Genomic DNA, 11,808 nt, shown 5'->3' on the forward strand with positions numbered 1-11,808 from the left:
AACGTTGCATCCTTTCACAGAGATTTATTTTGTAAAGAACACCTTAACATTCTGTTCAATGTCTTTCTTTTAATATCGAGATAATTTGTATCAGTGACATACAAGAGGATACTGCAATGCAATGTTCAAAATAAATCGCAAAGAAAGAGATATTACTAATCTCCAAAGCCACTTATGGAATACCACCCTATTGCCTCAAGTGAGACCTGGCAGTAACAGGGCCAGATTCACTTACAAACTGACAATTAATTCCCTGTTGTAACTGGGAGCTGTTTTTGCAGGAAAAAGGATAGAGAAGGCGTGATTCTGGCCGCCTATCTTTGTCCTTCATGCACAGACAAATCCAGGTTGCTACAGGGATGGATCGTAAGTTTGTTTGTGAATCTGGACCCAGTGCCACCCGCCAGCAAACACACCTGCCTCATCTACTGGCCACACCTGCAGGAGCTGAAGGTGCCAGGCGAAGGAAGCTGGTGAGTCTTGGGAAGATGTAGATGGAAAGTTCTAAGGGCAGGTGTGGGATGCAGGACTGGTGCGGGTGTGGGATGCAAGGCTGGTGCAGGTGTGGGATGCAAGGCTGGTGCAAGTGTGGGATGCAAGGCTGGTGCAGGTGTGGGATGCAAGGCTGGTGCAGGTGTGGGATGCAAGGCTGGTGCAAGTGTGCGATGCAAGGCTGGTGCAGGTGTGGGATGCAAGGCTGATGCAGGTGTGGGATGCAGGGCCGGTGCAGGTGCGAGATGCAAGGCTGGTGCAGGTGTGGGATGCAAGGCTGGTGCAAGTGTGGGATGCAAGGCTGGTGCATGTGTGGGATGCAAGGCTGGTGCAGGTGTGGGATGCAAGGCTGGTGCATGTGTGGGATGCAAGGCTGGTGCAGGCGTGGGATGCAGGGCTTTAGCAGGTGTGGTGTTGGGGCTGCTGAGGGCTGGGGTGGCACAGGGGGTGGCCTAGGGACGCCATCAGGAAATCTTAGTCGGGGAAAAATTGACAACAGGACCAATGCAGCAGGCAAGGAGACCAAGGTAGGCCTGGCGGTACTCTGAGGACATGACCACATAGATAAAGGGGTTGATGCAGGTGGTAAGGTAGACTAATAGTAACCCCAGGATGTTCAACACAGGGTTGTCATCCTTGCTGAACGTCTTCACCAGCGTGATGGGCAGGTAACACGCCACAAAAGACAGGAAGATCACCAGAATCATCTTCAGCAATCGCCGGTCCTTTGGGCTTAATGCAGTCTGCCGAGTCAGCAGTGATCCCTTCCGAGCCCTGCGAAATGTCCCACGCAACTGTGAAAACGCTTCCTCTGCTGATTTGTTTGACTGCCGCCGCCCCGCCCCATCAGCCCCATCTAAGGTAGGTGAGTCTGGTGCACTTGGTGGATATATTCTGATGGGGGAGGCCACCACCGTTCTCTCTCCCAAAGCATGGCCAGACAGCCCATTGACCTCAGGCCTGAGCAGAGTTGCGCTCACCCCTGGGGAAGGTGACCGACCTCTGCCATCCCTGTAACTGTTGACTGGGTGGGTGGGGGTGGCACCGACTTCCAGGATCTCCACCTTGACGGAGTTTGAGCTGCAGGAGAGTTTTACCAGCGTTTCTACCTGCAGAGGCTCGCTTGGTGTGTCCACCCCTGCCTCACCCTCCTCCTGTAAGTCCGTATCCCCCTCGTCTTCCATACCCAGATTTTCCCCTTCCTCCGGCTTTCTGCAGCCAATTGGTTTGCTATTGGCGGTGATGATGCTCAGTCCAAGGGAATGGCTTCTCTTGTCGGCACAGTGCGCGATGCAGAAAATCCTGGCGTAGCAGACACAGATGGCCACGCATGGAAGCACGAACGCAAACACAAAGAGGAATTCTTTCGGTGAGCGTCCAGCAGTATCCGGCAGGATGGTGCACGAGCCAATGGTGGGGTCCAAGCCAAAAGTCCCCCATATCTTCAAGACGGTGGGCATCAGCGCTCCAAAGGCTCCAACCCACGTCGATACCACCATCAGTGCCAATAACGTCCCCGTGTACAACCTGAAACGGTAAGGGTGTTGTCAGTAGTGGTGGTAATAATGGCATAGCACTAAAGGTAAGGGTGTTGTCAGTAGTGGTGGTAATAATGGCATAGCACTAACGGTAAGGGTGTTGTCAGTAGTGGTGGTAATAATGGCATAGCACTAACGGTAAGGGTGTTGTCAGTAGTGGTGGTATTAATGGCATAGCACTAACGGTAAGGGTTTTGTCAGTAGTGGTGGTAATAATGGCATAGCACTGACGGTAAGGGTGTTGTCAGTAGTGGTGGTAATAATGGCATAGCACTAACGGTAAGGGTGTTGTCAGCAGTGGCAGTGGTGTTGGTAATGATGGTTTGGCACGTTGGGAAAACATCTTTTTCTTCTGCCATTTTGGATTTTTTGTATAGTATTTCTTGTTCATGATAGTGTGACTCTTCAGCGACGTTTGTTCTAACCTGACGGGGAAACCTCAGCTAAAGATCCCATGTAAATAGGCTTAGGGTGATTTGACAAGTAAAAGAGAAGATTTATTCCTATCTCATAACTGAGTCTGATCAAAATTCATGCAACCACGATTTACATAAAAGTCCTGAGAATGGCTCCGCTCCATCAGAGGAGATCATACCAATTTTGGTGAGCATACAGCACGGGTTTGCAGCAGTATCAGCGGCAAGTGCATGGTGATGGTGTGAATTACCATATAACAGACATCTCTCTCTCTCTCTCTCTCTCTCTCTCTCTCTCTCTCTCTTTCTCTCTCTCTCTCTCTCTCCACCGACCCTTGATATCACATTCAAGTCAGTGTTGCGTTACAGTTTGTGGAAAATGTTGACCTGACACCGCCTCTGTACCCGTTGTGAGAGAGAGAGAGAGAGAGAGAGAGAGAGAGAGACTGCTTCATGAGACTGGTCATAATAAATTGCTCCTTGCTGTAATCCTGGTGATTAAATATAAACTATTTATTTACAGTATCTATCTCTCTATCTACCTTTATCCATCTGTCTATCTCCATGTTCCCGTAGTTTGTGTACTGGTGTATTGCTTCTACCTTTTCCCTTTGTATATGGCAGCAATAATCTATGCTGTTACGCTGACATAAACACTTTTTAATTATTTCCTGCCATTCATTCACCCCTCCGCCATCCTGCCTGTGAGGGAAGCAGGATTACCCTTACTAACGTGTCACACAATACAACTTTGATGGCTATATTTTAAGTGGCTTTCGAAATCTCGTAAAACCTGCTTCTTAGCGACTTACGCACACAACACTTTACTTTTCTGAGGCATGTATCAGCAACGTCCAGCGGGATAAAAAGTTATAAATGTAAAAATAAATCGCCAAGGAAGTATATCCCAGAACAGAAATATGGCCCAAAATTTAATGCCCCCCCTCGCTGATGCAATACAGAAGACGGCTTGAAGGTATGTATTCTCAGTAGTTTTAGGGACATCGAAACGCCTGTTCATTTGCGATTTATTCAGTGTACCACATCCCAGTTTAATCTTATGTGTTATTAATGCAAACTATGTCGATACCAAAATGACATAAATGCAAGAGAATGTTGACGTGCAATACACCACATAAATCGGCGAGGAAGATGTGCTATAGGGTGTCCTGTGCCACATACGCGTATGCAGAAGAAAGATAAGGAGTATTATACAAAATAAATCGCTAAGAATGAGGTGTTAGGAGGCGTGCTGTGCCAGCCACTGCCTTTGCCCACCTGTGATAGAGTTTGGGGTGTGCGATCATGACGTATCTGTTGATGGTGATGGCCAGGACGGTAAAGACGGACACGGCCACCAGTCCGTAGCGAAGGAAGGGGAACAGCATGCACAGGAAGCCCGTGTGTACCCAGGCGCGGTGCACGAACAGCGAGGCGGCCAGGGGCAGGTTGAACACTCCCAGCATCAGGTCTGACAGGGTTAAGTTGACGATGAACACAGCAGTGGCGTTGTGCACCTGTAAAGAGAGAAAGAGAGAGAATGAGTTAGAGGTGAAAAGAGAGATAGAGAGTTAGAGTCAGTATGAGTAAGAGAAAATGTGGGAGAAAAATATGAGTCAATCATTAGGTCAGATAGGCGCAAGGTGATGAACACAACACGACCATGGAACTGTCGTGCCATATATATATATATATATATATATATATATATATATATATATATATATATATATATATATATATATATATATATATATATATATATATATATATATATATACTAAAATTCCCATTGTTTGTCTATTTGTGAACTCAAAATAGTCAAAACAGTGCATTACAGCGCAACAATTTTTAAATCAGTGTGCCTAAAATGCGTTAATTCAAAGAATGAGTTAAAAAAAAACACGGGTGCATCGGCCACCGGTTACCAAAAAATGTTGTTCAGTAACACACGTCCATATCTTATATTACACGGTAAATGAGGCAGGGCATTTCCGTGGAGTTTAATGTTTCTGAAGGAAGCGAGAGAGAGAGAGAGAGAGAGAGAGAGAGAGAGAGAAGGAAATATGAGTCAAACATTAGGTCAGATAGGGTCAAGTTGTTAATGAAGACTGTGGCTGCGTTGTGGACCTGAACAGACAGGCAGCATTAGAGCCATATAGCGTATTAGGAGTGTTTAATAGAAGGGCGAGTGACTGATCTCCATTTATTCCATCTTGGACTAAAACTGCCATCATTCCACCCTCAATGCTGACTTGTAACAAAACATGAACACTGGAGTATGATGCTAGTCACGAATAGGGAAAAGGTGTAGATCCATAGCACTGTCTGTTTGTCACTGAGCTACGTGCATTAAGCTGCAAAAGGATGAAAATCTGGAACACGTCCAGGTGAAAGAACTATACCCACTCTCCCTCACTCGCACTCCCTTCCTAAATCTGCCTCACTCTCTCCCTTCCTCGGTAATCCCCACTCACCCTAACCCTTCCCCTCTGACACAAAGCCATAATAACCTAAATGCCAGTCCAGACTTTAACACTGGCAGGCAGGAACGTGGGCGTAAGGCAACAAACAATGTTTTCAAGAGGTTACTTCGTCTTGTTGTTGTTGTTGTTGTTGTTCTTCTTCTTCTTCTTCTTCTGCTCCTCTTCCTTTTCCTCTCCTCTTCCTTCTTCTTCTCCTTCTCCTCCTCCTCCTCCTCCTCCTCCTTATCCTTCTCTTCCTTTTTCCGCTCCTCCTCCTTCTCCTTCTTATTTCTTTTTTTTTTTTCTTTTTTTCTCCTTCGCACTCAAACTTTAAGCCGTGGCATCAAACAAAAATAGCATGATATATACAGTAATGAAAACGAAAATCAAGTTCTGAATGACTTACGAGACACGTAACACCTCATCCTTAGCGATTTATTCTGTACCTTACACCTCAATAACCTCCTGAACATTAGTGATGCAAGCTGTGTCGACGTAACCCAGTACACTCCCATCATGTACTGGCTTTTTAAATTCTTGCTGTTTTGATTCCCGCTAACTTCACCTGCTACTAGTACTGTAAGCTTTAGAAGGGGTGTGTGGTTGTGAAGGGGCTAATGAAGACGAAGACTCGTATTCTTAGCAACTAAAGAAGCTCCATAACATTTGTTCCTAATCGCTTTATGTTGTTTATAATACTAGTGTGTGTTTCTATATCCAAGGGGTGGTTGGGGTTTATTGCTCACGTATTGCCACTCAGGGATGAGTGAGGCTGGTCACTCTCATTTTAAAAGTCAAGATCAACTTGTTTAGCCCTGGGATCCTGCGCTCCTCATGGGGGAACGCAGGATTAGATAATGATGATGACGTTGATGATGATGTGTATTTATTTTACAATAACAGAACAAAGGGAGGAAAAACAAATGCTTAAAAAATAAAACATACACCAGATTACAGGTGTTCTCCATAAATATAAAATCTGTAACAGTTGGACTTCAACAACCGCAGGTTGAAGTTTGGAGGGAAACTACTCTGGGGAAGCGAGTTCCAAAGCGATGCAGTTCGGAGAATAAAAGATTCTTGATAGGCAGTAGTTTTGCAATATGGCAGAATGACGGTCTATTCATGAGCGCCACCAGATGCCCGTGTTGCATGGGAGAAGGCATGAATAGGTGACGCAATGGATGCAATTTCGTCTGAGCATTTGCGGTAAAAGTATCTGTGAAATAATGCAAAGGAGGCACCGTTCCTTCTTACTTGTAGGGGAGGTAGTTTATTTATAATAGCAGGGTTATCAATAATTCCAACAGCTTTGTTCTGAACTTTGTGTGGTTGTTTTAGTGCAACCTCTCCACATCCATTCCACAAGAGTGAACAATATTCCAGTTAAGGACGTACATAACTCTTATAAACTATAGCCAATTGCTCATCAGTGAAGAAGTTACGGACTCTGTACAATAATCCAAGTTTCTCTGAGGAGGTTTTAACAAGTGATCTAACATGAGAGGTCCAGCTGAGGGCATTGTTAAGTGAAACATCAAGAATTTCAATACTTTTAGCGATGGGAATATCAGAAGTATTGAAGGTAATAGCCTATAGGAATCAGGCATTATCTGTATCAGTAAATTGTATATATTTGGTTTTCCTAGCGTTAAATGAGAGTGTTATTTTGTCCCCATTCAGTGATTTTAGATAAGTTTTGATTTATGAAGATTGCTGTACTGAGCTGTGAATTAAACTCTGTGAATGGGTGTTTGAATGAAAATGAACTGTGGAGTATTGAGTCAGCTGCATATGAATGAATGGGATAATGGGTGACAGGTAAGAGATCATTAACATGAATTAGGAACAGAGCTGGAGCCAGGACTGATCTTTGTGGCACGCTGGTATTAATCGAGTGGAAACTGTAATATACTTCATCTACTTTTACTCTAATCTTTCTGTTGCTGAGATATGAGGCAATCAGAGGAACAAAAGATGATAGGCCATGGCAAGGGAGCTTGGATATCAAGGAACTGTGCCACACTCTGTCAAAAGCTTTAGAAATATCAAGGGTCTCCCCATGTTGGTCAGTTGACTGATGCATGATATGAGTCAAGAGACTGAGTAATCAACAGTGGATCTTTCGTAAGGGGGTAACAGTAAAATTTGAATAATTTCAATTTCCCAGAACTAGTAGTGATAAAATGTTGCATTTTTGTATTGGGAATTCAAATCAGTCTACAAAATGTAGTTTAAGCAAGCCTTACCTACTTCAGTTTTGTATTGAAATGTGTCAATATTACTTAATTGGCGATATACACAATAACGATATAACACTAAACCTTTCTATTTAAAGTATCAAGAAATTACCTCTTTGTATATATTCAACACAGTTTTACAAAATTAACCAAAGATATCATGCCTTTCTTGCTTTTGTTTTTGCACCTGAGTTCACGGCTGACCACCTAACCACTGATAATCTCTTATGTCCTGACTATAAGCATGGGCAGCAGCTTCAGTTGTCATCATCACACATCTCTCCACTGCCTGGGTGTGTGAAGGCCAGTCTGGAACAGCCATGGGCTTCTTCACAAATTCATTGACCTGTAATGTTGTCAGGCAGCAGGCAAAGTGGGGGGGAGGGGTGTTGTGAGACTCCTGAAGTCCAGTCAATAAGGTCCGAGGGTGAAGTCGCCTCAGAACTGATTGATGATGTTTTCCTGGTTCATACCCTGTTATATCCAAACTGGGTCATCTCATCTCCTTCACCTCCAATCTTCAGTATCCTCTCTACTGTATCATTTCTTTCTAGGTCATCTTCAATACACAGCATAGCTTGGAGTATAGACTCACTGGGATTATACCATGCTGATTTGTCAGTGTTTACATGGTCAGCCTTCTCATTTCTTCACTCTGGCTTCTTAAGTGTTCTGGCTGAAATAGGAGATGCCCTGGTCCTTGTTTCCATTTGCTGTTGATCTTTATTTTGAACCAGTTTAACATATACACCACAACACAAAAGTCGACAAAAGTCTTCTTCTTCTTCTGGTTCTTTTTTTTTTTTTTTTTTGAGGTTATGTTCAGAGATCCATATCTGTCACTGGAATATTATTCTCGTTTCTTCACTGACAATCTACTGTATAATTATGTACACCACTCGTGCAGGCAGAGTTGCAACCAGCATCCTAACAAACGTTGATATCACATTTGTAGGTAAGTATGTCCATCAATCTATTAAGGTTCTCCTAAACCTGTCTTTTTTTTTTCTAACATAGCTTTGCCTGTAGATACCTTGTTAGCCTGTTCAAACATGGTTTTCAACTTAGCTTTGATCCTGATATGGCCATTTTTGACTGGCCCACAGATTATGCGATCTGCTGTGCTCCAACCAGAAAGCAAGGTTGTCATAAGGTCAGTGACAAGTTGCCCAGTGTTGTAATTCCTCCTATTTTGGTCTCTAGTCTCCCTAAGGTACAGTCTATAACTGAAATCTCTGACAGTTGGTAACTCTGCTACAGGAAGCTCTCCCCCTGACCCCTCCAGGTGGTGCAGATGAGTCCAAGCTTGTAGTCTTGTCTTTAACTGAGATATTTTTGTGGAAAACTGAACAGCTATGACTATCTATCTATCTATCTATCTATAGCCCGACGCCCTAATCCCGCAAAGGGTGGCCGCAGACAAAACGCCTCCAAGTCGCTCTGTCACCCACCATTTGACTACCCTCTCCCCAACTCACCCCCCCTCCCTCATATACCTCTCAACTTCATCCTTCCACCTCATCCTCGGTCTACCTCTCCCTTTCCCTCCCTCCACCTCACCTACATACACCCTCTTAGCCAGTCTTACTTTCTCCATTCTCTCCACATGTCCAAACCACCTCAGTGTATTTCTCCTAATCTTCTCAACCACATCCACATCCACCCAACAACGTTCCTTCACTTCTTCATTTGTCAACCTGTCCCTCCACGTCACTCCACATGCTCCTCTCAAGTAACCCATTTCCACTGCTCTCACTCTTGACTTGTTCCCCTCTTGCAAGGTCCATGCCTCGCTTCCATACGTCAGGGTAGGGATCACAATACTATCATGCAGTGACTTCTTAACTTCCATACTCACCTCCCTATTTCTCATCACTGCTTTCAGTGTACCAACAACCTTCCTTCCCTGCTGTACCCTTTCACGCACTTCATCCCCCAAAGTTCCATCCTTACTGATCACACTACCTAAGAACTTGAATGCACTCACATTCTCCATATCCTCACAATCCAACATCACTGCACTCTCTGTGACTTCATTCCTCTCAAACACCATAACTTTACTTTTGTTTATATTAACTTTCAGCTTCCTCCTCCTACACACTGTCCCAAATTCATTCACCAAACCTTGCAACTCCCATTCATCTTCACTCAACAGTACTGTATCATCAGCAAACAGCAACACCGGAAGCTTCCAAATCTCACCCTCATTCATTAGAGCCACCCCCACATCCACTGCCCTACCCTGCACCTCCTTTACAACCCCATCCATGTATATATCAAACAGCCATGGAGACATCACACAACCCTGTTTCAGTCCCACATTGAGATCAAAGAACTCACTCAGCTCACCATCCACTCGCACCGTAACCCTAGCTCCCTCGTACATACTCTTCACAGCACTCAACAATTTTCCCTCCACTCCATATATTCTTAATACCTTCCACATACCTTGCCTATCTATTCTGTCATAAGCTTTCTCCAAATCCATGAAGGCAGCATACACTTCCCTTCCCTTCTCTAGATACTTCTCCACTAAACATCTTAGAACAAATATCTGATCTACACACCCTTTTCCCTTCCTAAATCCACCTTGTTCTTCTCCAACTAGCTCCTCTGTCATATGCCTAACCCTATCAATGAGTATTCTACCATATATTTTAGCAGTCACACTAAGTAGGCAAATACCCCTATGGTTACCACATACTTCTCTCTCTCCTTTTCCTTTGTATAAAGGAACAATTATACCTGATTTCCAGTCCTCTGGAACCCTTCCCTCTTCCTAAGCCAATCTACACAACTTCCATATCCACTCTACAACAATCTCACCCCCGTACCAAAGGATTTCACCACACACTCCATTAATTCCTGGGGCCTTTCCCAACTAAATATTCTTCATCGCTTCCACTACTTCCGCCCTACTGATCTCTTCCTCCCTCCTCTCATCTCTTCTTCTCCCAGCCATGCCCCAACCACTTATACTCGCACAGCTCTCACTCTCCACATTCAACAAATCCTCAAAGTGCTCCTTCCATCTCCTCAGTTTCTCTCTCTTCTCCACCAACAATCTATTATTCCTATCTTTCACTCCCCTACTATTTCCCCTTTCACACTGCCTTACTTTCTTTACCTCCTTCCAAAACAATTTCTTACTCTCCCTCCATTTCACACTCAGATTCCTCCCAAACTCCTCATCCACTTTCTTTTTACTCTCCTTCACCAGTCTCTTAACCTCCCTTCTCTTGCTCACATATACCTCTCTCTTCTCTCTCTCATCTTCTCCCCTACCTCTACTCGCTAACCATTCACTATATGCCTTCTTCTTTTGTTCCACAGCTCGTTTCACCTCATCATTCCACTATGCTGTCCCTTGCACACCCTTGCATCTCCTCCTCACTCCACAAACCACCTCACACGCTGCGCCTATCTCTTCCGTGAATATCTTACATACGTCTTCTACCCCTTCTATCTGCTCTAGCTCATACCTTCCCAGTCTTTCTTCCACTATGCTCTTATACTCTGTCATTTTTTCACTATCTTGCAATTTCTCCACTCTTCTCACAGGAGTTGCTTCCTCCTCTCTTCCCCTTAGTCTCCTCAACCACTTTCTTTGCAGCTCTACCTTGGCCATCACTAAGTGATGGTCCACGACTCCATTCCCCCACCCTCTCCACACTCTTGCATCCAACACTTGTCTTCTCATTCGCTCATCCACACACACGTAGTCTATCATTGCCTTTCGTTCAACAAGTTCACCATCCATCCTCCTCATTACTCTCCATGTATACCGGTGGATCATCTTATGCCGAAAGTAGGTGTTGGCTATTGCCAACCCCTTACAAGCACAGATGTCCACCAAAGCACTTCCATTTCCATCTACGTCAGCTGGCACACCCCACTGACCAACCACTTGACTTGCCAGTCTGCAGTGAAACTGAGAAAGATAAAAATGACCTTACGAAAAATGTTTAGGTTCAATAGCAATAAACATTTATAGTATTAAAATACAGCTTATCCTCCTTCCTGGACAATAAACCCACCCAAATGCCATCGTCAGTATTTCGTAATTTGTGTAAATTTTCGCGTTTTTTTTTTTTTTTTTGCAAAATTTCAACACAAAATTTAAGTGGGTTAATTACATGAGACAGAAATCAAACATATATTTGTGTTATCCAGACAAAAATCTAACATTTGATGACTAGTAAGTTTAAAGATATTGATTTTGCCAAAATTGACACACCCAATTATGCCCTACTGTCTCCTTTTTGTTACATAAATCCTTCCAATATTGCCATGCTCCATAAATAACGTACAAAAGGATATTACCCAGCCATAACCAAAAATAAATCGCTGAGGAAGAGATGTTAGGGGGCTTCATTACCCGACAAGAATACAGACCTAGAGCTAGTACACTCGGCGATTAAAGAAGCTATCACCTTTTCCTTAGCGGTTTATTTTCGGACGGGCATGGCTAATACAGTTTTATACGTTCTTTATGCAGACTATGGCTATGTTAGGAGGATTAATGCAACACGGAGCAGGACGCCATGGTGTAATAAGCAAAATAAATCGCTTCCGAACAGGTGTTAGGAAGCTCCCTTAACCAACGAGGGTACAGGTCAAAATGCAAACCCTCCAGTGAGAAAGCCTGCCTTTGCTT

At 44.0% G+C, this 11,808-nt stretch overlaps 1 protein-coding gene across 1 annotated transcript in view; it reads right to left on the reverse strand.

Annotated features, from left to right (window-relative positions):
• Positions 1-956: 956 nt before the first annotated feature.
• The window catches only part of LOC145408729 (G-protein coupled receptor moody-like), a 169,934-nt gene continuing 159,082 nt past the window's right edge, over positions 957-11,808 (reverse strand). The window contains exons 2-4 of the mRNA XM_080279389.1: positions 3,725-3,963; positions 1,679-2,019; positions 957-1,630 (exon numbers count right to left, since the gene is read on the reverse strand). Of these exons, the coding sequence (XP_080135515.1) occupies positions 957-1,630; positions 1,679-2,019; positions 3,725-3,963 (1,254 nt within the window). The remainder of the gene's footprint in view (positions 1,631-1,678; positions 2,020-3,724; positions 3,964-11,808) is intronic.

Source organism: Coenobita brevimanus, chromosome 78 (genome assembly GCF_032717465.1).
Source record: "Coenobita brevimanus isolate Jiangsu-jjx chromosome 78, ASM3271746v2, whole genome shotgun sequence".
Lineage (NCBI taxonomy): Eukaryota > Metazoa > Arthropoda > Malacostraca > Decapoda > Coenobitidae > Coenobita > Coenobita brevimanus.